The sequence below is a fragment of the Psammomys obesus genome, unplaced genomic scaffold, assembly GCF_907164565.1.
Source record: "Psammomys obesus unplaced genomic scaffold, mPsaObe1.curated_primary_1811, whole genome shotgun sequence".
NCBI classification, from domain to species: domain Eukaryota; kingdom Metazoa; phylum Chordata; class Mammalia; order Rodentia; family Muridae; genus Psammomys; species Psammomys obesus.
In genome coordinates this window covers 1,886,764-1,914,176 of record NW_026590859.1, presented here as the reverse complement: position 1 = coordinate 1,914,176, position 27,413 = coordinate 1,886,764, and the positions used below count along the sequence as shown (strand labels likewise).

At 45.8% G+C, this 27,413-nt stretch overlaps 1 protein-coding gene across 1 annotated transcript; it reads right to left on the bottom strand.

Moving 5' to 3' along the window:
* Positions 1–33: 33 nt before the first annotated feature.
* Hsd11b1 (hydroxysteroid 11-beta dehydrogenase 1) lies at positions 34–27,413 on the bottom strand. Its single transcript, XM_055609150.1, has 6 exons — positions 27,196–27,413; positions 26,371–26,501; positions 25,409–25,520; positions 25,118–25,303; positions 2,015–2,158; positions 34–640 (listed from the first exon to the last, which is right to left on the bottom strand). Exons 1-6 carry the CDS (start codon positions 27,278–27,280, stop codon positions 423–425), a joined length of 876 nt encoding a protein of 291 aa, XP_055465125.1. The 5' UTR covers positions 27,281–27,413; the 3' UTR covers positions 34–422.

The window sequence follows — 27,413 nt, the reverse complement described above, 5'->3', positions numbered from 1 at the left end:
TGATAAAAATTCCGGGACACAAAATAGGAAACGGACGTTTTCATTTGTTTATAATTTAAAAGAAAGTATGCTGAATAAACTGAATTTATAGCTACCAGATTTGCATTTACAAAGTAGATATTACCTTTATTCTACTTATTGTTGGTACATCAGGCTTCATTTTATCATTCTATACAAGGTAACGTTGATATAACTTCCTTCATCCGCGGTTGCTACCACATGCACAATTGCAGGCTCCAAAGTGGGTCGTGGCGTTTATTATAATTACATTTTCACTGTGCGAGTGTTGGAGGGATTTCTTCTTGTGATGAAATTGTGTACCCCACAATTTGTGTGCCTCTGGGAAGATGATTTCATGGGTGGGAATCACAGAAATATCAGGCCAAACTCTTCCAAATCCTCTTACCAGGCCTCAGGAGTTCCTAGTTGTTTACAATTTTCTCAAGGTTATAACTCCTAAGTAAAAGAAATTCCATGACCTTCCTTCCTGGGTTCCTAAGCAGGATGGGCTTCCAGCTGGAGGCGTCATAGTAGACCTCCTCTTTGCGCAGAGCTGCCCCTTTGATGATCTCCAGGGCGCAGTCCTCCTTGGGAGCAACTTGGAGGTTGATTTTCCCAGAGACCTCCCTCATGGCTGTTTCTGTGGGCCACAGGAAAAGTGGGTTATCCAGGGTTAGCAGAGCCTGTGTGATGGGGACCGCAGACCTCCTGCTGTTAGGCCCTGTGTGCTCCTGTCTGAGCCCCGCATGCTCTTGGGCACCTTAGACAATTGGGTGTGTCCAGTGCGGGCCAGGGCGGACTGGCCGGCAGTGGCCGCCCTGGATGGGGGTCTGCGGGCAGGGGAGGCAGCAGCAGGGGGTGCAAGCGCGCTTCTGTGTGTGCTTTGGAGGGAGACACACTGATGTGGGGTGCAGAATGAGGACTAGGTAGTGATGAAAAAGGTAGACGGCAGAGAGAATGTGGCGTGGCATGGTGCACTGTTACAGAAGGGAAAGCAGAACCAGGCTTTGGCCCCTCAGCACTGAGCACGGTCACAGCGCAGGAGCAGCCAGTAACTGTGCTCTCTTCCTGCAGGGTCATGTCTTCCAGACATACCTTCCCTCCCTTCGTCTCCATGTCTCAAGTAGCCCAGACTAGCCTCGAACTCAGTAGATAGCTGAGAGTGCCTATGACTTCTGCTCCTTCTGATCTACTTTCTGAGGGCTGGGATTGCAGTTTATGCAGTGCTGGGGGCCGAACCAGGGCCACATGAGTACTGGATAAGCACTCTACCAACCGAGCTACAGCCCCAGGACCTTGCCACTCCTTAAACAAAAATGTCCCACAGTCCTGGATGTGTCTTAGATAAACGTGTAGACACGTTCTCACTGTCTTCCCACACCCCTCATCTTTCCTGAGTGTCACCATCACGCTTAACCTTGTGCAGCGGACAGAAACGAGCACCACAGGTGTAGCACAGTGTTGGCTGCTTGTTTGTTTTGTTTGCTAGTGCCCCTTTTAGGCTCTGGGATGTGTCCAGGAGAACACGCGGTACTAATTTCTCCTATTTTTTTTCTTAGTCTGAAGGTTATTTTCTTTTTCTCTTCCCTCTCCCTTTCTCTTCTTTTGTCCCTCATGGCCTTGATTCTTTGAAGATACTGTCACTGTGTCTAAGGCATGTCCTTCCGTTGGATGCTGTGTGCCTCTCAGTGTATCATACTGAGAGGCCCATGAAACCATCTTCTCCTTACTGTTGGGGCAGTAAGAAAAGTGCACAGGTGTTTGGGAGCTTCTGTAGAATAACAGTGGCCACAGGTAGCTCACGTGAGCATAAGTATCTCAGGAGGGTGAAGCTGGCCAGACCCCACCAGCCACAGAGGTGCCTCAGTGAATGACAGGGCCAACACCTCCAGTTATGTCTCTAGTGCGTTGCCCCTGAGGAGAAAAGCACCCCCAGGGAGACAGGACCCTCCTTTCTTCACATGTTAGTGTTGACAGACAAACCTGTGGTCATTTATCCAGGGTCTTTTCTTACCTGTGTCTATGAGGCCAAGGACACAGAGCGTGATAGACACGTTGACCTTGGTCATTAAGTATTCTTGCCTAATGGTTGAAAAGAACCCATCCAGAGCAAACTTGCTTGCAGAGTAGGACGCAATCATGGGCAGGGCTATTTTCCCTAAATGGCAGATAAAAGAAGTTTGGTAATAAAGTTTGGCCTTAGACAGAGCAGGGCTGGCAACCCCAAGGGCTCTCCCTAGCCGCTGAGTCTCAGTTTCTCACTATTTTGTAAGTTATCCTGTGGAATTACGTTTCTGAAAAGCTAGAAGTTAGGTTTTTAGAGGTGTGAAGGCTGGCATGAGACTTGCCCCGCCCCCTGTCATAGGCTCGTGTGCTTGCATGCTTAGTCCCCAGTGGTGAGATGCTGGAAAGCTTAGGCGTGTGGCCTTGGTGGAGTATGTGTGTCACACGGGGTGGGCTTTGAGTTTTCTCAAGCCCACACCAAGCCCATTCTCTCCTGTCCTCCTCACTCCTCTCTCTGCCTGCTGCATGAGGTTCAGCAGCAGCTCTCGGCTGCTTCTCCAGCACCATGCCTGCCTGCTCCCCACCACGGTGACGGCGGGCTAACATCTGAAACTGTAAGCAAGCTCCTGATTAAATGCTTCTTGAGAAGAGCTGCCTTGATAGAACAGCAACTAAGACAGGTGTATGGGGCGAGCTGCAGCTCGCCACAGGAGGGAGACTGGCCGACGCTAAGCAACGTAGAAGTGACATGGTCTTCAACGCAGCTGTACGTTCTCACAGCTGCTGTCTCCTGCTCGGATCCTAGAGGGCCAGTTCCGTGGCCTGTCTCCCTTCTGCACTAAGGGGATAAAATGCCCATGTTTGACTTTTACACAAAATCTGAACTTTCATCACGTTGGTAGCTGAGGGACATGTGGACACAGACAGAAAGGATGAGCTCTTTGCATGCCCTATGGATGGAACGGAGGAGATCTGAGACTGTGGGCTCTCTTCCGAGCACCAACAGAAAGACTATAAATTCTTGTCTGCTAGCTCTGGAAGCCAAGCCACCTGGTGGACAGCTTCCCTCTCTTGCACATGTAACACTTTCCCTCCTATCCTAAAGCCTGAGCCATGCTCTACAGAATCTGGATTTCGTCTTTATTCCTCCACAGAGTGTGAACTGTTAAAGTGAGCAGTTAACACACTTGAAATGTATCTGGCCACTTGATGCCTGCATCACTTGTGAAAAATTACAAATCCAGAGAGACAGCATGCTACAGAGACCGAGGGTCTTGTGGTGTTTCTGTAAAGAACACTCTTTTCCCTTAAAATGACAGTTACAGACTTCCTACAAAATGCAAAGTGCAACCATAAGTGCGTGTCTCTAGTGGTTGTGGTGCTATTGCTGCTCTCTCAGTATGTCTCTGCCCTTTTCCATAGCAGTGGAAGCCTGATTTCTCTCTGGGCACACAGCTACCTGGAATGGAGTGGATGGAACACACTCTCCGTAGCCAGTCACAGCCAGGTGGCTAAGCTCTGCAGTGGTCAGCAAGCAGAGGTGGAAGGAAGTCTCTCTGCCTTCCATTCTTTCTTCCTAGATGTCTGAAGGTGGCGGTGATGGTCATGGCTCCTAATCTAGAACCATGCGGTAGAAGGCACCATTAAGACACTGCCCTGAAGTGGCCTTGCCAGCTCTGCTCCACCACCGATAGCCTTGACTTACCTTCTCATTTGCTTTGCTCACTATTGTTTTTAACTTCCATTACCTGAGAGCTGGACTCAGACCTTGTTTTAGATAGCCCATGTGAAAGAAAAACCTGACATTGCTGTGGCTTTATTCCTGTAACTCAGGATGGCTCCAGGAATAGGCATGTGACCCAGTTTGGACCAAAGAGACAAGGAAAATTTTGTTGGTGTGTTTCACAGAGTTCTTTTCCCTCTGGGAGTTTCCTGAGGGAGCAATCCTTCCTCTCCTGATGAACACTTTGTGCATTTATATGGGCTGGAATTGCTGCAGCTAGCTCATTGTCAGCTGAGGGAGAAACACAGAGGGAGGCAGGCAGAGCCAAGAGGACCATGGGACACAGCCTGAACTGGGTCAGCTGTACAGCCTGCCCTACATTAGAACTCCAGTTCTGCCAATAATGTTCCTTAATGTTTAAGAAAAAAAAAATTCAGAATATTTACAGGAGTAGTATATGCCTAAAATATGAGTTTTAGAGACAGGTGGCCTGGGTGTAAATTCCAGGTGTGGCACTTCTTAATTACAATTTGTGGATAACACCATTACTGAGCTGAAACAACCATGTAACACACCTACCACAGACTCTGAGCCTTTCAGAGAATGCTGTTGTCATCAACAGAGTTAGTATTCAAATCGGCAAGGAATGTATGAGCTATTCAAAAAGTCATGTTGGGACAAATAGCTAATTACTTAGGGGAATGGAAAATGCCACTCTTGTACCTCAGAGAATACATGAGGAAAGTAAGATGAGACAGTAAGGGAAGGGTGAGTTCTCATCTCAAGAGACACTTAATTCAGGAAAACAGGCGCACACAGTGAAAGGAAGGCCTGGAGGATGGAACGTAAAACTTGAAAAGCCGCCTGGTACTGAAACACCCACCTGCCCCTTCACACCTCCTTCAGAGACCCCTCTTCTAGCCTTGGAAGGGTGCCAGGCCACAGGCAGTGAACGCACAGCTTGATTACATGCCGCGGCCTTCCTCAAGAAATTGAAATAAATGACAAAAGGATTCTAATTCCTGCCGTTTGGCTTTGAGCTAAAAGGTTACGTAAGGCGTAAGGCTACGACTGAGAGATCCGCTTGCAGACACGAGAGAGGAACGTCAGCCAAAGCCGCTGTAGAAGGCAGACCTGTGGGGCGGGGAACCACGGAAGCTGAGTGCAATAGGCGCTACCTAGCCTTAAAGGCCGGATGCCTCATTTGAAAGGTCTAAGGCTGAATAATTGCTCAAAGTTAGAAAGATTGGTGAAAAAAAACAGATTCAGGTCTGTGTCTAGTGGCCCAGACTCCTGCCCTCTGATGCTGTTTCCTCTACACGTGCCTCTAGTTTTCTTTATTATTATTGTCATTGCTGGGCCCTGTTCTCTATAGTCACACTTTCCAGGAATCCTGCCAAATCCAGTTCCAGCCCTGCTGCACTGTTACAGAACAACCCAGTGGTTCTCAGCCTTCCTAAGGCTGCGCCTGTTGAACACAGTTCCTCACCTTGTGGGGACCCCCAGCCACAAAATTATTTCTTTGCTACTTCATAAATGTGATTTTGCTACTGTTATGAGTTGTAATACAAATATCTGGTGTGCAGAATATCTGATATGCAACCCATAGGTTGAAGACCGTGGGTATAATCCCTCCTCTCACAGCTTGGTGGGCCAAAGCCCAGCTGCGGACTCTAGCAGCGAGTCCTTTGTTAGGTTCAGGCCCTCGCTTAGATGCTCTCCTTTGTGCTCTGGGGTTGTAGATACTTTGGTCCCATTTCTGGTCTTCTCATCAGTTTCCCGCTGTACCTCCTCTTCCTCTGTCTCTCACTTTTCTACAAGGATGCTTGTTATTGGAGTTTGGCTCACTCAGAGAATCTGAGATTATTTCATCCTGGTATCTGAGTTACATCTTTGAGGACCCTTGCTCAGGTAAAGTTCTGTTCATAGGTTTCAGGGGGATGTTTGTTCTGGGGGCACACTCTTGTCATCCATTACACCTTCCTTAGCATAGTGAGCATACAGACTGTGACACTTGATGTGTTTATGCTTGGGTGGTAACAACTCAGCTATAGAAGCAAGAAGCCTCCTAGAGCCATTTTGGTTCATTCACGAAATTCCCTGCATCTCAGGCCTCAGCTTTAAACAAAGATGCATCATAAGTGATTTTCAGGAGAAAAGGAAGGTGGTGAGAAAAGAGGGGAAAGGAGAAAGGAGAGGCAGGGAAGGAGTCATGAGTGATGCAGTCTCCCTGAGGGAGTCAGAGCGTCACACATGGTGTCTGAGTTTCTTCTTTTGTTGCAACACGAGGGAGAAGGAGCATGTTCTGGCCCACAGCTCAGGTTATAATCTATGTCATCAGGAAGTGCAACAGGACCTGAGGGAGCTGGTCACACTGCATCCGAAGTCAAAAGTCAGAGAGAGCGAGAGCGAGAGCGAGAGAGAGAGAGAGACTCAAGCTGGCGCTCAGCTGTGTTTTCATTTGAAGCAGTTGGGGAACTTTCCCATCCACAATCCATATCAGCATGACCAGTCCACCACACACATGCCAGGGGCTCATCTCCCAAGTAATTCTAGATTCTATCAAGACAACTGTAAGACCTGGGGTCTCACAGCTCAGGAGTTCAAGATCGCGCCCTTCCCAGAAACTCCCCCAGACCAAGACTCATTGCAAAAGCAAGAGGTTTATTAACCATTGCACAATGGGGTCACCCCTGCCGGTCAGCAAAGAGTGGCAATGGGAGACAAAGGCCCTTAGGTTTATAAAAGAAAAATTGTGGGAGATTTGAAGTTGCAGTCTTGGCAATTTAGGATTGGATGAGGAAGCTATAAAGTAAGATAATTGGTTAGTCTTAGGTGCTCAAGCTTGGCCAGTCCTGCCAAGTGTGGATGCAGCTGCAATTGAAGGTGGGGGTGGTTAGCTCATCTTTGAAGATTAGGGGCTACAGACTTTTGGCTGGAGGTCAAAAGATACTCAGAAGAAGTCTAGGTTCGTTGCTAAGAAACACTATCTCAAAGACAAGGGTCTGGTCCTTCTTTTTGCTGAGTGAAGGTCATTGCTTGCTTGCCCTTTTTTTTCTGTCCTCACAGATAGGGTCACATTTTTCCATTCTCTGGAAAGGTACTAAGAGGCTTTAGCTTAACGTGGACCTAAAACTCAAAACTATAGGCTTTAGAAGACATATAGGTTACAAAGTTAGCCTAACCCTTTCAACAACAGCTAACATTAACCATCACATGTGGTTTATAAGGTGCCTTTAAAAATTAAAACAAAACATAGAATTACTAAGCAAGGGTCAAGACTAGGAGAAAATTATTGCTCATTTATCAGCCATTATGGCAAGAGCATGCCTGAGGTTCCTGTGCCGTACCGTCCCCACACCCGTAACATTTTGTCTTTCGGATTTCACAGCCTGCATTTGATCTGTGTTAAAATCAACAGTTCTCAGTTTCCGTCTATGAGTGGACCAGGTTGGATTCTGTTAACCCCGGGACTCAAGCCTGCAGCCCTCCTTGTTCTTCCAGACTGCTCTGGAGAGAGGGTGGTGTTGGACAAGTCTGTAGGAGGTCAAACTTTGCTTATAAGCCACAGTTGCAGGGGTGGCTGGGGGCGGAGATGGGGGCAGGAAAGACGTGGTGGTGTGAGTCTGTGGAACTGGTCAAGGAATTGCTAAAAGACATCAGGAGAGAAGGCTTTGGAAGTGGCTGCAGGTCAGCCAAGTGAATTATCAGTGATTAAGTCTTTTTCAAACTCAGACAGGCTTTTCGGCAGATTTGTTCTAAATCTAAAGGACCAGACTGCCAGGAAACTGTATCTGGAGGAGGCAAGCTTAGAGTCTTTGGAAATGAAGGCAAGGATGGGGGCAGGGAATCTGTGAGCAGGGAAACAGCAGCAAACCTCAGAGGTCTTCCACACCCGCAGAACACTCACCTAAAGCTCCTGGGGCACATGTGTTACAACCATCAGAAAAGTGGATTTGAGAAGGCAATGTGGGTTTGCTGAATATTACAGCCACCCCCCTGGGGGGGTGCCTGGAGTACCTGGGAAGCCAACGTTACTATTTCTGCACTAGACAAAAAAGCCTCACTGAATTACAGAGAGGAAATCCTTGATTTTCAGTCCCCCTATCCCCCTAGATTCTCCATTTAGGAACTGCTGTTAATGGTTGTACACCAGAGGCTCATAAAGAAAGAAAGCTGGGGAAGAGTGTAAAAACAGGAAAAAGAGAAGATAGCTTCCCTGCCCCCAGCACTTTCCAACACAACTTTGGGCATCTAATGAGTGTGTTTCCTATTCCAGGAACTATTCTTGAATATTTTCCCACATAACACACCACATAGACCACACATGGTGGCAGTCATACAACCCCAGCACTCAGGAAGGAAAACGAGAAGGCCAGGGGTTCAAGGTGCTCCTCAGCTACGTAGCACGCATGGGGCTACCCTGGGTTACACAGGACCCTGTCTCAAAAGAAAATGAAAGAATCTGGATTTTGAAAGGAGTTTTGCCCTTTCAGGCTTTCTGAGGCATCTTAATCTATTTTACCAGGTGCAAATGCAGAAGTTTCATCACATAAACTGTTTAGCATAGTGTAGGAAAGGCTTTGTGCTAAAGTTAAGTCACACAAGTCTTGACATTTTAACTAGCCAACGGAGACCATTCTTGAGGTAAGAAGTGAAAGGATCAGACTAACTTTGTAACCTGTATGTCTTCTAAAGCCTATAGTTTTGAGTTTTAGGTCCAGGTTAAACTAAAGCCTCGTAGTACCTTTCCAGAGAATGGAGAAATGTGACCCTGGCCATCTGTGAGGACAGATATAAAAAAGGGAGCAAGCAATGACCTTCACTCAGCAAAAAGAATGACCAGACCCTTGTCTTCGAGATAGTGTTTCTTAGCAACCAACCCGGATGGCCTCAGTCCTTCTTCTGAGTAGACCCTGACCTCAAAAGCCCACAACCCCAATCTTCAAGGATGAGCTAATCACCCCCCACCCCCACCTTTAATTGCAGCCGCATCCACACTTGGCGGGACTGGCCAAGCTTGAGCACCTAAGACTAACCAATTATCTTACTTTATAGCTTCCTCATCCAATCCTGAATTGCCAAGACTGCAACCCCTAAAAATTCCCATGCCTTGTCCTTTAAAAACCCAAGGTCTTTGTCTCCCAGTGCTACTCTTGGCTGACCAGCAGGGGTGACCCCATTGCTCGATGGTTAAAATAAACCTCTTGCGATTTTGCATCGATGAGATCTGATCTCTTGAGTTCTCTTCATCCCTTCTGGAAATTAGGCTCATGCTGGGCCTAACAGAAGCAGCTGGAGAAGGAAAGGATTGTATCATGTCAGGGCCACCAGGCCACATGCGTGCTCTGGGAAGGCCAGGTTCCCACAGAACAGGGTTGAGTGGGCAGTAGAGGAAAGGTCACATTGTTACCAATGACATCTATAGGAGCCCCTTGTCCAACTGCCAGTAAACCCTGCCAGAGCCAGAATCCATGGAGAGAGGTGATATGTGAAGAGGGTGTGCCGACATGCTTGGAGCAGTTTTAACTGAAAAGGCTGTTGGTGCTTTGCTCAGGGTCAAATTCTCGGTGCCACAGAATCAACCTTCTCCACCTCACTGGGCTCATAGGGTGGAGAATACTTTTTTCTTTTAAAATAATTTCAAACTTGTAGCAAAGTTAATTGTACATACAAGAAATTATTTTTTTTCCTGAGCCCCCTTTAGACAGGGTCTCGTTTAGTTCAGGCTGGCCTCAAACTTTATATGTAATGGGTGTGACCTCTTGAACTCCTGATCCCCCTGCCTCATTCCCAAGTGCACTACCACCACACACAGCTCCCATGAACCTTTTGAAAGTAATTCCTGTTACGGAAGTCAGGAATTACTCCATGTCCTACCACCTTGAATACTGCAGTGTCCGTTCCTTCTACAGAGGGACACTGTCCTGCTCCATCACAGTATGAGCGTGACACTGAATGAAACCACCCATTGTAATTAATATTTACAATGCTGGGCAATAGTTACTCCATCCTAAACCTCCAAGCCCTCATAGTTTCCTAACATTTAGATTTCCCACATTATACTTGCTTTTTGTGCTATATTAGGTCCAGTCCATCTCTCCACATTGTTCCAAGATCTGTCCTCCAGCTCTGCTCCTCTCTTAGCTCTCCTCTCACCCCTTCTCTTCCTACTCATTTCCTGCCCTCTCACTCCTCCTCTCTTTCCTGTCCTCTGGCTCCTCCCATTGCACAACATTGTAGCTAGTTGCTTTATTTTGGCCTGTTTACACAAAGCTGATACAGGATGCTTAGAATAAGTATCACAATGCAATATCCAGATTGAAACCAGAGAGTGTGTGTGTGTGTGGGGGGGAGAAATCAGCATTTGAATGAACAAGGGTAAGGTGTATACATTTCAAAAGAACGTTATACTAACTTTTCCCACTTTAAGTCCAATAAAAGGCTCCTTTTCTTTCAATACAATAATTATGAAATTATGAGAACTGTTAGGTAAAATCTACATGTGCAATGTCTAGTCCACGTGTATTTTGCAACTTAGGAGAAAGTATCTGATTATCCTATCTATGTTGGCAAGTTAAAAAGTTCTATACCTAAGTTAACTTTTATCCTTATTGGTAGTACCTATATGAAAGGATTTCTTAACTTCTAAACAACTTAAGCTTAATTGTGGCACTATAACTATTTGGTCTTCAACCCCGTCAGAGACTTGAGAAGAAAAAAAATTAGTTATTAGAGTAAACAGGAAGTGCATGTTAGCAGCTTCCAAAAAATAAAATTGACAGAAACAGTTTGCAGCCTGAACAGTCACCTATAACTCTTTATAACGTTGGAGCATCATCTTCAGCCTTCTGGCTCAGAATATTTGACAGACATATATGTGAAGCAGGAACTATTTAGGACTTGTTTACCCTGTCTTGGCAGAGTTCAGCAGTCGACTTGTCCTGCATTTAAGTTTGCCCATTTTTGGCAGAATTTGTCTGTCATGAAGCGAGGGTATTTTCTTTACCCGAGTGGCTCGTTTGCCACATTTGAAGCCATTTCCATATGGAGGTTCTTTGATGCTCATCATCTTCTTTCAGGTAGGCGGGTGCTGCCAGGAAATGACTTGTCTCATTGTCAAAGAATCTTTAAAATAATAAAGAACATTTTAAATGCCATATTCTGTAGGTCTCTGAAGTTTTTGAAGACTACCTATCTTTATGTAATTGATCCATATACAAAATCATATCTATCTGTTAAACCTAGGATGTATACTCCTGTGATAAATTAGACTAGTGTATGCCATAACTATGAGTTGAATAACTAGCAATTAACTTGCATTACCTAATACCTTAACCTGTTTTTAATAGCAACTCTTGCTGTTTAGCCATTTACAGAGATAATCTAAGATTCAAAATGACAAAATTTTCCTTAAGGTTACCATGTATATTCTTTTTTCTTAATAATAGATGTTATGTCCTTACTGATCATTTTTAGTTTTATGTAAAGAGAGATAATGTTACACTGCTCTGAAAACTGCCTTATCCTTTTAAACGTGAGACATTTACATGGGGGGAAAAATGTTGGTCATGCCTATGTAAAAAACACGAGGCTTAAAGAAAATCTTAAGTTTGGGATCAGTTGTGCCAATTTACACTGTAACAAACAAAGCCCAGTTGGTTATTTTAGTTGATGTTTTAGTGAATTGGTGGACCCTTACCAGAAAGAGCTGACAAATATCTTGCAGCCAGAGAGCTTTGAATTTTAGCCGTTATTAATCTGATTATTAGGATGAGTACTATTGTCTGTAACTTAGTACCCCACTCCTTTTTTTTCCCCCATTTTCTCCTTCAACTTTTTTGGAGAAAGTATGGAGAAGAACCAACAGCATTAAACATATTGCAACCAGATCCATGACTATGACAGCCAATACAAAGCCAAAAAGCAATTAAAACACCCTCTGCCATGGCAATTTTTTTTTTTTTTAATTTTAGATGCAGTTTAGGCCAAACTCTGTCTAGAGGTTTGTCTGCCTCCAGTTCCTTTCTTTCCTGCCATTGCTGTGGAGCTGAGCCAGCTGAGCCAACCACAGTATAAAAGAGCCATGCTTGTTTACCCCTCAGTTAAACTGCAGCAGCAGCCAGTTTTGTTACGGAAGTCTCAGGTCTGCCCACAGGAGGCTGTCTTTTGCTCCTGGGCTGGTTTAAGAGTCTCTCTTAAAGAGACAGCAGTAATTGACCTTGGAGTTTTAAGTTTTAAGTTCGGGTTTTATCACTGGGAGCTTATTCCCCCCACCAAATTATGATGAAGTATGATTTAAAGGGTGTGGATACTTAGATTAGTTGGGCGCCATTTGTTGTAGGCAGTGATTAATATTTACTAATGATTATCTTTTGGTAAAGCTTGCTGTTATGCCTAACAGCTGTATAACCAAATCACCACACAGATACTGGGTGTATTTAGTTAACCTAGAACACAATGCTGGGCAATAGTTACTCCATCCTAAACCTCCAAGCCCTCATAGTTTCCTAACATTTAGATTTCCCACATTATACTTGCTTTTTGTGCTATATTAGGTCCAGTCCATCTCTCCACATTGTTCCAAGATCTGTCCTCCAGCTCTGCTCCTCTCTTAGCTCTCCTCTCACCCCTTCTCTTCCTACTCATTTCCTGCCCTCTCACTCCTCCTCTCTTTCCTGTCCTCTGGCTCCTCCCATTGCACAACATTGTAGCTAGTTGCTTTATTTTGGCCTGTTTACACAAAGCTGATACAGGATGCTCAGAATAAGTATCACAATGCAATATCCAGATTGAAACCAGAGCGTGTGTGTGTGTGTGGGGGGGGGAGAAATCAGCATTTGAATGAACAAGGGTAAGGTGTATACATTCAAAAGAACGTTATACCAACAACTCTTCCAGCTTCTGTAACTACTAGTGACCAAGTAGGTAGCTTAAGCTAGCAGAGACCTACTCTCACAACTGTGGATTGGCCATGTGTGAATCGGTGAGCTCAGAGGACCATGCTCCCCAAGAGAGAATCCTGACAGGATGTCAGCACTGCCCTCGTCTCTGATGGCATATTCAAGAGGCCTCTCTTTCCTTCATCTTTTGTCTTGTCCCTTATGGCTGCTTATTGTTGGATTTAGTGCTCCTGTGGGTAATCAGGGAGATTCCAGCTCAAGAGCCTTCTTTCGGTTAAACTTGCAAAGATCCTTCCAAAGAAGGTCTTGAGTTCATGGGGTTAGGATGCTGGCTTTCCAGGGGCTGCCATCCAACCCACTGCGGGGATGCTAACAGATGCCTGCTGTATAATCCTCAGGCATGAAGCCCTGATGCTCCTCCCCACCATATTCTTTATAGCAAAAGCACCCCAAAGATCATGCGTTACATTGCATGTTGGGACTTGACAGTCCACTTCTATTTGAAACAATCCCCCAGCCTGTCACTGAAGTTCATGGCTTTGACACTGTTGGGGAGGCTCAGGTACACAGGTATCCTGTACTAGCCAATATTCCATGGTCAGCTCTTGCCAGATACCAAGAGCTGATGGCTCAATGTTTATGAATTTTGCAAGCACATTGACGTCAGCCTATGACAATCATGAACGATGTACACTGTGGAAATGCTACCAATCAGGTTTTTAAAAGTTTCCTTCTGGGAAGCTGGCCATTGAACATAGACCAGCACATTTATGGCACTGTCCTGACATTTGGATTTGTCTGATATTCTGGCATGATTTGATTTGAGCTATGCACTTCTGGTAGGCTTAAGAGTAATTCTGTGTTCTTCACCTCCCGTCCCAGCAGACTGATAACGTGGTTCCAGTCAGTTGGTTCTGTGGCCGGTGATGTTAACCATGGGTCACTGGATTCAGAAGGAACACTCAGGTTTTTCCAGCATGGAACTAACTGCTCTTTCATCTTGTAATCAGTAAGTGCATTAAGTGAGTTTTTTTCAAAAGTATTTAACCATCATTAAACACAGCTTCGAGCCATGAGGTACAGTTCTGTTGGGCAACAGCTTCTACTATCATCTCCAGAACTGTTTTCATGGTGCAAACTGAACTCTACACCCATTAAACAACCCCCATTTTCTCCCTCCCCGTGGCCCAGCCACCACCAGCCTGCTACCAGTACCTTTTCCTTTTGTTTGCGGCCTGTCTGTGTGTTTCAGTGTTTCCTCCTGGCTAGGAATGTGCACTGCCCTGCTCTTCCTGTGAATTCTCATCTTTTTGTGGCTGTGTGGGTTGCTCTTGAATTTTAGCTGTTTTCAAATCTCTCTCGGAGACTGATTCTAACCCCGAGTATCTACCCACAAATAGAGCTGCTGGATTATGTGGCAGTGCTATTTTTAAATATTCTGAGGGTGGCTGTGCCCCCATTCCCACCGCCCCCAACAGCTGTACCATTTTCCATCCTAGTATACAGGGCTTCCAAATAGTCTGCATTTCTTTCCCTCCCTCTTTCTCTCCTTCTTCCCCTTGTTTTTCTTTCTGTCTTCCTCTATCCCCTTTGCCTGTCAAGGTAGCAGCATGCTGAAAGATGCGGGCTGGTACCCTCTTATCCTTGGGGTTTCCCTAGTGATTACAGATGTTGGACATGTTCGCATGTTTCCATTGGACAGTTAAGTATCTTCTTTGGGGAAGTAACTTTTCAGGTTCTTTGGCTAATTTTGTATTAATTGTTTGCTTTTTTTTGCCATTGAGTAGGTACCACTTTGAGATTATATAAATGCCCTATTTCTTATTAAACCTTCACCCTCTGGTTTTAGCACTCATTAATATGTCCTGGATAAATGATTACCGTAATGGTTGCTAACTGGTGATTCTCCAGTGTCCTTTTCCCTGTGTTGTTTATCATTCGGCCTTCCACTATGTGGGGGAAAGGTCATCTCCATTTGTTTATTCATGTGATTATATAACCATGAATTTGCTGTTTTCTATGGCATGTAATAGATTATAATCAATTTTTATTATTGTTATTTTAATGCTGCAGTAGCCCCAGACAGGGGATCTTTTAAAAGTCAGCCTCTGTGCACATATTATTACGTTTTTAAAAATATTTTTTTATTTTATGTGCATTGGTATTTTGCTTGTATATTTATCCATGTGAGGGTGTTGGATCCCTTGGAACTGGAGTTATAGACGTTTGTGAGCTGCCATGTGGTCGCTGGGAATTGAACCTGGGTCCTCTGGAAGAGCAGCCAGTGTTCTTACTGCTGAGCCATCTCTCCAGCCACTTTCTTTACTTACTGGCAAAACAAGATTTTTAAGCTTGCTTGCCCTTCCTTCCTTCCCTCCCTCCTTCCTTCTTCCAGTCCTGGGGATCTTACCCAGGGCCTTGGCTGGGCAAGCTCTGTGCTGCTACACTGTAGACTCAGCATCCACTCGTGTTCTCCTGTCTCTGTCCAGGAGCTGCTTTGGGTCCTTTCAGTGGCTGAGAAACAAGATCTGGGACCCACTGTGGTCTCTCAGTGGCAGTGAAGGGAGTGTGTATGTATGTATGTATGTGTGTGTGCATGTGTCTGTGTGTGCAGACATGTTCATGTTCTGTAAACACTTCATTAACAACTAACCCATATGACAGCCAGCCTGATGTCACAAGCTCTCTGACTTCTCGCTCTTTTTGTAGTCAGAACACCAGCTTGGCTTCTGTTTTCAGCACATTCCAGGTATCCTTGGATGGCTCTGTCTGGGGTTGTCCTCTCTTTGCCTCTCCACCCAGCACATGGGAGCCCTTGTTAGCCATCCAGGCCACAGGAGAACCCTCTTTACTCCATAGTAGGTGACCCACAGCCCTGTCCTCTCTTTGTACTGACACTGTGCCCAGTGCTATGTACACTTCCGCTTTAGGCTTTGACTCTTTGCCCCTTGTGAGGGGACATTCCTTATCTAACTCTGTCTCTAGTGGTTGTTGGAGCTGTTGATCTGGCAGCTGCTTTGATATTTAAATCTCAGCGGAAAGACTGCTTTTACCAGGCCTTCACTGAAGTCAGGGAGGAATTTCCAGGTCCATCTCCTTTTGTTTGTGACAGCGCTGGGATAGCTTGTGAAGATCAAACCTCTTGCTTCACCTGTTGTGAATTTAACCCATTGTTCTGAGCTGTCTTTACTCTGGCTTAAAAGCACTCTGCAATAAAAGGCTGCTGACTGGTCGGCTCTGGAGCCTCTTAGAAAAGTCCCCTGTGTGTTGTGTGTTAGTTTATTAATTTTAATCCTCACTCCCAACTCAAGAACCGTTCGATTCTGCTGGTGGGCTTTGGCAAGCGGTCAGACTACCACTGCTGCTCTTTGACACAATCCTGGTCCATCATTGTAAAATAACTTTTATTTGCCAAATGTAATTATTGTCCCAGAGGCTTACTGCAAAATAAGCTCACCCTTTTTAGCTCTCTGAACTCTGGCTGGCTAGTTCAACTCAGCTGTTTTGGCTTAAGCTCCTCTCAAAGCTCACTGATTCTATCTGGCTCCTCTTGACTTTTGACTGAATTGCTCTGCTTGGCCTCAAACTAACTCTGGCAATTATTTCCTAATCTTCTAATCCTTCCTATTCTCTGACTTCAACTACCTCTGCTGACCTGCCAAACTCACGAACTCAACTGCCAGTGAGAGACCAAAAAGATTAAAAATTAGCAACTATTATTAATTAAGGCCTGAACTATGTGGGTAGAGAAGTCTAGTGATGCCCTGAGGGGAAGGACCACCTTACTGCATTCTTTCCCCACTAGAGATAACAGTTGCTAGGAAACTGGCCTATCCCTCTAGGGAGGGACACCAGGTCATTATGGTCTGGGAACCTTCCTCTAGCAAATGAATTAAAAATGTAGCATTTTGACCAATAGATGCTTGCCAGGCAGGAATTGCCCCTGCCTTGGGCATGCTGGGAGGGATCAGAATCTATAAATGACCCAACTAACCTGGGCGCAGGGCGCTCAGCTCCCACCGCTTTGGTGGTTGGGGTGTGTGGGCCCAAGCTGCAGCTTGTAATTTACAATAAAAAGAATCTCATGTATTTACAGCGGAGTCTGTTTATTCCTGGTCTTTTGGGGCTCGTGAACTGGGAAGAACACCAGGAACTGCAGAACAAACTCAACTCCACTGCACTGATTCTCACTGACTTCCAACTGACTGACTGCAGTGGGCTCAATTGTCTCCCTCACTGCTTGTATCTAACCTCTCTTTCCTGTGCTGTCCTCCTGAGGGTCTCCTAGCTCTGACTCTTTCTGTCAAATCTTTCTTTGACCTATCACTCTGTCAGCCCTTCAATTAGACATCACTAACATGGCTGCTTCCAGCTGGATGTGGTAGTGCACACCTTTTATCCTGGCGCTCAGAGAGGCAGAGGCAAGTGGATCACTATGAGTTTGAGGCCAGCCTGGTCTACAATATGAGTCCAGGACAGCCAGGGCTACACAGAGAAACTGTTTCCAAAAAAACAAACCAATCAACCAAAAAGTTTGGCTGCTCTTTTTCTACAAACTAACCTTACCTATATTGTTTGGGATTAAAGGTGTGTACCAAGGGTGTGTCTGCACTCCATCCGGAGGGATTAAAGGTGTGCGGCATGTCTGCATCTCACCTGGATCACACAGACCCAGCTCTTTAGATGTGACCCTTTGCTAGAGCAGCCATCTTGATGGATTAATATTCCTCTACATATCTTGCTGATGTCTGTCCTTCCTCTGCAAGGACACTTGCCCCATTCCCTTCATCTTTTCTGAGTGGCTCATAGCATGCCATGTAGTCCCAATGATGTTGGATTGTCCCACCCCAAGGGACAACAGTGTCCTCCTCAGCAAGTCCTGCCATGAAAGCCTGGGCAGACAAAATGAGGAACATAGCCCAGCATCTCCTTTGCAGTCCAAGAAAAACCATGGACTCAGAAGCACATACACCAGCAAGCCATCCTACCACTGATTCAATCAAAAGTATTATTGTTGCTGTATTTGTTAGAGGTGGGGAATCACGAACTCCCTGCCCACAGTGTGCCTGCCCTTCAGGAAGATACGTCCTTATCACTGTGATAAAATTGCGTTTCATCAACTCTGAGAGGCAAACAGTTATAAGATGCATTTTTATTCTACATACCAAGAAACAGCCTCAAGTAGAACAAAAATACAACTCTTCCTGGAATTCTTATTCTGCATTAGTTGAAGCCATCTCTCTCTCTCTCTCTCTCTCTCTCCCTCTCTCTCTATATATGTAGTTTTACTTTTTTAAATCATGTATCATTCCCCCTCTATGCAATATTGCTTTTTACTGTGCAGAATTCCTTTGAAGCTTATTTATTCCTAGTATGTATGTCATATGTGTGGGAGGATGGGTGTGTGAGTGTCATGGCATGTGTGTGGAGGTAAGAGGACAATTTATAGAGTCAATTTTCTCATTCTACCTTATTGTGCAGAGCTGAACTCAGGACTCCAGGCTTGCATGGCAGAGGCTTTGCTGATGAACTGTCTCTGCCCTACTGTGCAGTATTTCTTAAAGGATGTTTTCAAGTCACCTACACCAGTTGCTAACTTTCCTCATCTTCTAGTAATATCTTATCAATATTGTACCAGATAGAGTAAGAGCACAGTGGCATGGCTCATCACATCTGTGTGGGGATTCCTTTTGCCTTAGTTGTTTTGCTGGTGAAATCTGCTTCAGAGTCTCAGTTACAAAGTGTTCAGTGCCTCATGTGCTTCTGGGTATTTTTTTTTTTTCGGTTCCCATGAAGCCTTGGCTGGAAGTAGAACTGGAGGTAATTCTGTATAGTGATATTTCCTCCATTACTTTTCAGCTTCTACCATGGTGCTCAGAGTTTCCATATTTCCGTGACGGCAGTATAGCTGATGCTTGTTCTAAGGATGAGTCCTGTTATAATTAAAAACCTCAGTATACCAGGCAGTTCTGATTAAGCACCAAGCACGTAACTCCATTTGAAGCGCTGTAGGAAGAGCTGTAAATGTGTTTGTATGGACAACTGTCCTGGTAAGGCAAAGGTTTCACTCGGCCCTGTAGGCTCTCACTTCCTTCTGAAGCTTCACAAGCCAGACTTCATCGTCTACATTGCTGTCAGCATTCCTCTCTTCCAAGTTCCCACAACAGCACATTAAACCCAACTCGGAACATTCCATGGCATTCCCAGCCCAGAGTTCCAAAGTCCTTCCACAAGCCTTCTTAAAACATGGTCAGGTCTGTGTGGCAATACAGTGATAGCCAGCTCTCCTGTGCCAATTTCTGTCTTAGTGCGGTTTCTATTGCTGTGGTGAAACACCATGACCAAAAGCAACTTGGGGAGGGAGGGGTTACTTCATCTTACAGCTTGTAGTCCATCACCCAGGGAAGCTAGGGTAGAGACTCAAGAAGGGAGAGAAGAAGAAGCCACAGAGGAACATTGCTTATTGCTTTGCTCCTCGCCCAGCCTGCCTTCTCACAGAGCCAGCCCAGGGCGGCTCCTCCCATATTAGTCTTTGACAATCAAGAACATGCCCCACAGGCCAGTCTGGGGGGGACGTTTTCTCAACTGAGGATCCCTCTTCACAAATGACTCTCCTTGTGTCAAGCTGCTGTAAAACTAGATAGCACACTGTCCTACACCCATTCCACCCTGTGACAAAAGAACCTCAAGTTGTGGGTACTAACTTCATTTAAATTTTATTTTTATTTAATGATATTTTTTTTTAACCTCAAAACACTAAGCTCTAAAAACATTAGTTGACTTTGCAAGTTATGAGGCAAAGGTTTGTGCTCAGCATGGAAAGGAAGCATGGTTCTTAGTACATAGTTGGGCTTTATTCTTGTCTTTTTAAATTGTCTAGTGTTCTGTCATTCTAAAGCAGTTTGGTAATGCATACAAATGACCCCAAAATATTTCCATTATTCCACTTATCCCATTTTCCACTCAGATGAGTGCTACAAATTTATCAAGAAACTAACTAACTGCCAGTTCAGGGGCTCTGATCCAGGAAGCTGTTTCCTTCTCTTCCTCCTTCTCTTCCTTTTCTTCCTCTTTGTCCTTCTCTTCATCTTTCTCCTCCTCCTCTTCATTCCCCTCCCCTTTCTCCCCCTTTTTCTCCCTTTTCCCCTCCCCCCTTGGTCTCTAGCCTAGGTGGCCTGGTCTGATACTCCCTGCATAGTAGAAAGTAGCTTTGAACCTAACTTGTGCCGTGCTGGGGATCAAACTCAGGGCTTCTTGAATGGAATGCAAGTACTCTGCTGACTTATAATTCTAGCCCTTTTTTTGTTTTGTTTTGTTTTGTTTTCTGATTTCTCTTTGGAGACAAAGTCAACTTGACACAGAAACACATCTCTCTTAAACCATAACCTTTCTTTTCTTATTCATCCCCCAATTCTCATGTTATATATAGCAACATAAAACACTTCAAACTTTTAAAAGAAGCCCCATAGTCCTTTCCAAAGTCTCAAACTCACAGTCCTCCTGCCTCAGCCTTTCAAGTGCTGTGGTTCAATAGTATTACCTATGGCAGATGCTAAAGCAAGGGGTAAGCTTGCTTTGGATGATCTGGGCAGTCAGGACAATGAAGAGTTGTAGCGTCTTGTCCTTGTCTTTTTAGCCCTGGAAGGTGTTTCCTGGGGTTGTAACATGGGCTTCAGGGCTGCCAGTGACTTTCATTTGCAGCTTGAACACACCCTTCACTGTCACTGTGGATGCCATTACTGTTATAGCACAGAAGTGACTTCAAAAGTTGATGACGTCATGTCTCCTGTTGCTCTTGCTTGCTGTTCTTAGTCTTCCACGGGAATTCTTTTCAGAGCTCACCTCTGAACTCTGCTCCCTTCCTGAGGGCAGCCTTATTTTACAGCATACGTTTTGTTGAGAAATTCAGGAGCCAGATTTTAAACCTAAATATGAGTCTGTGTTGAGTCTCATTTAGGCACAGCCGTCTTCTTTCTTTAAGCTTTAGTTTTCTATCGGGGTACCTCCAAATAAGATGCTATTTCCTGGGGGCATTATCACACTCCTCAGCTACGAGGAGAAAGTTCGTATCTTCACCTGGATGTGGCCTTGGGTAAGGCTGTGGCCAGCAGTGAGGCAGCTTTGAGCGCGTCAGCTCCACCACCCGTTTGTTATGGCCTTGAAATTCACTCCACACCCCGTCTCCACCTCCCTGGGCCTGGGATTGCAGGAATGCATCACCACGCCAGGCCACCCAGCCTTGTAAAGAGAAAACTTGAAGCAGTTGTCATGGATAATGTTATGTTGTCCTGTTTTCATCAGAGAGGCTTTCTGGTTTCCAATCTCCTTGTCTCCTTTTGGGGCAGATGGAATGTGGGATGATTCAGCTCTTAATGCCGAAACCCTTCGGGTCTTGTCCAAGCGCGTTGTCTTCGTCTGTCCACAGTGACTCTCGGAGGCTTTGGGTCCTTAGTGAGCCTCACTCTGACCCCTGTGGCTTCCTTCCAGCGCCTTAACAACACAGCTACTCTACACATACCTCACCTGCACATTTCTAGCCCCCACAACACTCCAATGCCAGAACACCCCGTAATGCTTCCACTCATCTTGACAAGTATCTATGGGTTAATTGGACTGAGGGGTAAATGGGAACATTTTCTTAGAGCAATCAGAACAGGTTGGGCAAAGGGTGAACATGACCTCCTACCCTGGCAACCACACTCATTCACATCCACCTCTTCGAGCTACAGCATCTCACAGAGGAGCTGGTTTACCATCTGAAAGCCACAGGACCAGAGCTGAAGGAGATTAACATCTGCACATTCTTGTCTTTATGCAAAACATTATGAAGCTTCTGAATCCTGCTATTTGACCTGTACAGTCGAGAAACCTGTTTTTTCCTCCCCTCTCCATGCTGTTAAATTCTTAAATTTTCTTTAGACCACACAGGCAGCCCTCAGCTGCCATGAAGGTTGCAGTCCAACAAATGATTTCATTCTCGCTAATGTACTACTGACTTAGGGAATATTTAACCTTGACAGTGTGCCTTAATTATTGTGCAACTTCATTAAAGCACTGGTGAAATCTCTGTAGATGGCTGAATATGCCAGAGAACAAATGCATTTGGATAGGATCAAAAATTAGATTTGTCTCCCATCCATCCACCCACCCACCCATCCATTCAGAGGTATATTAAAAGTTGATCTTTTAAAAAATAATAGTTAGGGAGCTTTGAAGGAGAGGTGTGAACATAGAGGTGGTTGACAAGGTTCTGTGTTCTTTCAATGTATTTTAATTTTGATCTAAGAAACCCAGTCCTTTATTATGACATGGAATTTCAGTTCAAACATTTCCTTTGTTTTCTTTGCCATGGAAGAACTCATATCGGTTCACTTATATCTACCCAGCTGTGTATCCTTTGTTCAGTGGTTAGTAATACTGGAATATTAAGGAGAGACAGAGACTGATAGACAGACAGACACACAGTCAGGCACACACACACACACACACACACACACACACACACACACACAGAGCGAGAGAGCGAGTGAGAGCACAGCTTCTGAAGATAACTTTTCACAAGGCAGTGAGGACAGAGGATTTGTTTAATTTCTTCTAGTGTGCCTGAAAAGACTTCCTGTGAGATGAGGGTTCGTAGAGAAAGTGAAGAGTGGAGGGAGGGGAAGGGTAGGCTTGAGCCTGACTCTTTGGAGGAGGTCACACTCTGAGGAGGGGTAGGAAAGCTTGCACAGGTGCCCAGTTCCTATGCCATGCATGTGATTGACACAATGTGTCATGGTTATGGAGCCCACAGAACCAGGGGACTCAACAGTGGGATTGGCTGTACTTTCTGGAATGAAACACAGGAGACCCATTTTAACTACGCTTAGACAGGCTTCCCCACACATTTTCTAGTGTTTTCTTTAGGCATGTTTTTCCGCACTTTCTTCAGCCTGCCTGTCCTCCAACCCTGTGTTGGTGTGTGCTGACAGGGATTCATACATGTGGTAGCCTTGAAGGCCGACTGGCTGGAGAAAACATGTTCTTGTAGGCTATTCTCTTTTTTTCTCTCTCACTCTTTCCTTCTCTCTCCAAAGTCCCAAACTATAACACAGAATGGCCTGGAACTCATGGCAATCCTCCTGCCTCAGTGTCCTGAGTACTGGGATAGGTGTACTTGGATCATTTTCTTCTGCTCTGATGTGTTTTTTGGCATGGATGATGTGGAGGAGAGGGATTTAGCAACATTTGTGTTCTTTTGGAGAGGGCGAACCTGGTTTTTAGTTTGAATATACACTAGATCCCTTCTATAGCCCACTGTGGCCAAAGGTTACAGGTTTCAGAATTTTTCTTCATTCCCTGTAGCTAGAATTCAGATATAACATGAAGCCTTCTTGGATGTGCAGACAACACAACACTTCAGGCCTGGTAGTCCTGACAGAGCTGTTTCTTGGACAGCTTCATGGGATAGGACTAACTGATCAGCCTTGGCTGTCTACTCAAGGCTTGTCATAGGAGAAAATGAATTTAGACTCACCTGAGGCATGATAAATTTGTTCTTAATTATAGGAGCTACCTGATTAATGTAACAGCATATGAGGAAGACAAGAACTTGCTCACTAGGGCCAGGAAAAGTGCTGAGTTATGGGTGTAAGCATAGGCACCATCTCAGAGCGGGATAAGGAGCTAGCCAAGCTTGAATAAGACAGAGTACAAATCCTCTGTGAAGGTCAGTACCCAGAATTGCCTCAGGAAAACAAACCAGCCAAAAACAAAACAAAAAAAAATTCAAAGGTATTGGAAATGATTACAGCTTAATTATTAAGCATCATTGGTACACACTCCTTCCAAGCACACTTAGATCATATCCTATGGAAGTTAAATTCTCTAGGCAACAGTGAAACAGCTTTCGCTTGGACTGCATGTCTTGGTTCGTCAACAGAGCCAGGAATCATTAAAGCTACCCACAGAATGGCCGTACAGGTTTTGGCCAGTTGGGATCCGCTGGGGATGTGCCAGGGCCCTCCCACTCAGTATGCGCCTGGAAGCCCTCCTTTGCTTTCAGCTCAGCATAGCCAAGGGTGAGGAGGGGCTGGAGCCTGAGCTGGCTGGAGGCACAGGGCTGCATATCAATCACTCTGCTGTCCCTTTATCCAGTCACCACTCAGGAGTGCTCTGCCACACTGATGGCCTTATTCATTTCAAGGAGAACTGACATTTGCGAACTATTTAATCTGTGGTCTCCTAGGCTGTTTTTCTCATGTAAGAACTACTTTTATAAGACTGTGTTCTAACCTTCCAACCACATCTTTGCTAATCAGCGGACATGCCTAGGACTTGTGTCCTGAGTCCAGGAGGAGTCCTCAACTCTGGAGCCTCTCGGCGATGTCTTTGGATGACTCCACCATGCAGAACCCCATGCTGCAGGGTGTCAGCCATGAAAGCATTTCTTTGCACACAATTTTATTTTTTTTTGGCAAGGTCTTCCTACATAGCCCATACTGGCCTATAACTTATTATATAGACCAGGCTGATGTTGAGCTCACAGAGACCTGCCTGCCTCTGCCTTACAAGTGGTGGAAGTAAAGGCATTGTCACCAAGCTCAGCCTAAATTTTGCATTTGATGCTACAAATTAATATTTAGAAGACTCCCCAGCATAGACTGACGTCCCTGCTCCTCCTCCACAGTCCTGGGACTCACACCAGGGCTGGTGTTCGCTAGGCGGTCACTCTGGTGCTGTGCCACACACACCCGAGAGGGTCGAGGGATTGACCCTCTCACACAGATCGAAGCATCTCAGATCCCCTGCATATCAGATATTTACATTGCAATCCACACCAGTAGCAAAATGACAGCTATGAAGTAGCAATGGGACAGTTTTATGTTTGGGGGTCGCCACAACACGAGGGGCCGCTTTCAAGGTGGTGGCACGGGAAGGTGGGGAGCCACTGTCCCCAAGCAGTTTTCTCCATTGCACTGTTCAGCTCATTTTTCCCAGTCAGCCATCCTACCGTCTGTCCTTAAGACATTTTATTCTCACTGCTTTTGTATACACTGACCTTGCCACCCTGGGGCTCTTGGTTTTGACAGAAGCAAAGCCTTTTCTGTCTGTTATGACCAGCTCTTTCTGTGAACAGAGCAAAGTGGCCATGCCCCAGCTGCCTTCCTATTCCTCACCTCTCCCGGCCTCACACACTGGGTTTCCCATGGGCTTCCTGGGATGCTGCTTTTATCTGTTCCCCAGGGACTTTGTAGTCCTACTGTGACCAGTACTGACTCTTCTCAGTGTCTCTCCTTCAACATGTGTGTCCCTCATGAGTTTACCCCCAAGTCCCCCGTGAAAGAACCTGCCTGTGAGTTACTGGCCTTTGCACAATGTCACTGTGGCCATTTCAAGTTCATGCAGTGCGACTTTGCTGTGTGGAAGCTGACATAAACTTGTGCCCCCCACAGAAGCAGCATAACCGCAGCATTATTATGTCCTGTGCCAGCGCCGGCTCACTCACCAGCCATGGAGGAGACCACGGCGATGCTGCCATTGCTCTGCTTCAGCATGGGCAAGGCGGCGATGCTCAGGACCACGTAGCTGAGGAAGTTGACCTCCATGACTTTCCTCACATTGTGGACATTCCCATGAAAGAGAGACATGTGGCTGCTGGTAATGTGGTTGATAATGAGCATGTCCAGTCCACCTGCAAAGAAAGGCCTGTGCTGAGGGGGGCCACTGGGAGCTGGTGCTGCCCATTCCCTCCTGAGAGAGCTCTAAACCCAGAGCCGGAAATCGGATCGGGGCTTACCCATGAGCTTTCCTGCTTTGACAACAAATTGCTCTGCAAATGCCATGTCTTCCATGGTGCCAGCAATGTAGTGAGCAGAGGCTGCTCCAAGTTCAAGGCATCGAGACACCACCTGCAGAGACACAGTGGAAATGGTGGCCATCTTGGCTGTAGGTTTTCCGTAGTGTTTGGAGTGACTGGGGCTTAAATGAGAGTTTGTTCACAGAGCTGTTCAGACAAGAAACAGTGTGTGTGTGTGTGGGGGGGGGCTTAAATAGTCTTAACTTGTGCCAGCTGGTGGTGGTGGCACAGGCCTTTAATCCCAGCACTCACCAGGCAGAGGCAGGCAGAGCTCTGAGTCCTAGGCTAGCCTGGTCTACAGAGTGAGTTCCAGGACAGCGAAGGTTACACAGAGCTGTTTCTTGGACAGCTTCATGGGATAGGACTAACCTATCCATGTTTCAAAAAACCAAGGAAAAAAATACTCTCGGATGATCATTGTCCTCTGATATATCTTAAATGGATAAATCATCACTGGGTTGGAGTTTAAATCCATGACTCATCTCTGCAGGCTTTATGAGCAGAAGTTTCCAAATGCATTACAGGTGTGGGTACAGGTTTCTGTGGGGTAGATCTGGGCTTGTGAGTGTTGGTGTGACCTAGGGCTTTCAAATTTTGTGAGTCTGTGGGGCATGGCAACATAAATGCATGAGCAGGTACAGGAATCCCAGTCCCCGAGTGCGTGCATGTGAACAAGCCCATGGCTAGTGTGTGTGAACAGGCACAACTATGAACATGTAAAACCAAAGTACTCTATGCCTAACAACATGGGAGTATGGTGTGTGTGTGTGTGTGTGTGTGTGTGTGTAAAAGCAACACTTTTTCATCCCTGTGGGTATTTGTACCTCTTTATGAAGTGTAGGCCGGGGGAACTATCAGCTGGGCACAGGAAGGCCACTTCTCTGTGGCTCCAGCACGCTCACCTTCTGCAGACCTTCCTCCGACCTTGCAGTCACCACCACGTGGGCGCCCATTTTTGAGAGGTGATATGCCATTTCTCTTCCAATCCCTTTGCTGGCCCCCGTGACGATCACTTTCTTGCCTTGGAGCATTTCTGGGGAACCACAGAGTCTGTGAGTGCCCCGAAGCCTTGGTTCACTTTCCACACTTAAAGGTTGTGAGCCCAGATCCCTCTGCCTCATGCTGCAAGCCACTGAAGCAACACTAGCAGTTATTCACAGACAGGCTCTCAAGCATGGGGTTGGCGTGGATGTGTAGAGCTGAGCCTTCTTGCCGTTATTCCTAAAAACCTCCATGTGTAGCGATCATGAAGACAAGGCCAGAGAGGTCAGAATTTGGCTAAACTGCCCAGGCTTGATTCCTGGCATTATCTAATTTTGCTAAACTGAAAGGAGATTTTTAAAAGTGCCGTAACGTGTTCAGAGATGTCAGCCTCTCTGCTTCGTCATCATCTTTGTGACCCTTTTACTGCTGTATTCCACCTTCCCAGCCACTAGTCTTTCCACTGGAGCACAGGGAGCTGGCTGAGTAAGCGTCTGACCTTCTCTTCTGTCTTCTGAAATTGCCTTCTCTGCTGGATGTAAAGCAAAGGATGGCCTATTTGGCCATACAGCTCACCCTCCCAGCCCTCCTCCTGCCTGGCTGGAGGCTACAGGGTTACAGATCCACTTTAGGGTCCCCTCTTCCTCAGTGCCTTGGGGATCAAGAATGCAGCTAGATACTTAGGAACATTCCAGAATCCCTGGGTTTTAAGCCTGTTCCTCCAAAGGAGATCCATTGGTACTCACCCGGCCTGAACTCTTCATCTGTAGAATAGTAGTAGCCCAAGAAGAGCACCAGAAGGGGGAGGAGGTATATTTTCATAAATGCCATCAAACAGGGACCTGGCTCAGTGAGCCTGTGGGACACTAGGGAAAACCTGCAGAGCTCTCTCCAACCTCCCAGGCAGGCAGCAGCCTCTGAATTGTGACATCAGGGACGGGGGAGGCTGGAGAAGTCTCAGGCA

Excerpts from the sequence above, each read along its gene's own strand:
- Hsd11b1 (XM_055609150.1), bottom strand. The coding sequence starts at position 27,280 with ATGGCATTTATGAAAATATACCTCCTCCCCCTTCTGGTGCTCTTCTTG. Across the intron at positions 2,159-25,117 it reads CGTGGTCTCCTCCATGGCTG|GGAAAATAGCCCTGCCCATG; the intron begins GTGAGTGAGCCG and ends TCTGCCATTTAG. Across the intron at positions 641-2,014 it reads CCTTGGCCTCATAGACACAG|AAACAGCCATGAGGGAGGTC; the intron begins GTAAGAAAAGAC and ends TGTGGCCCACAG.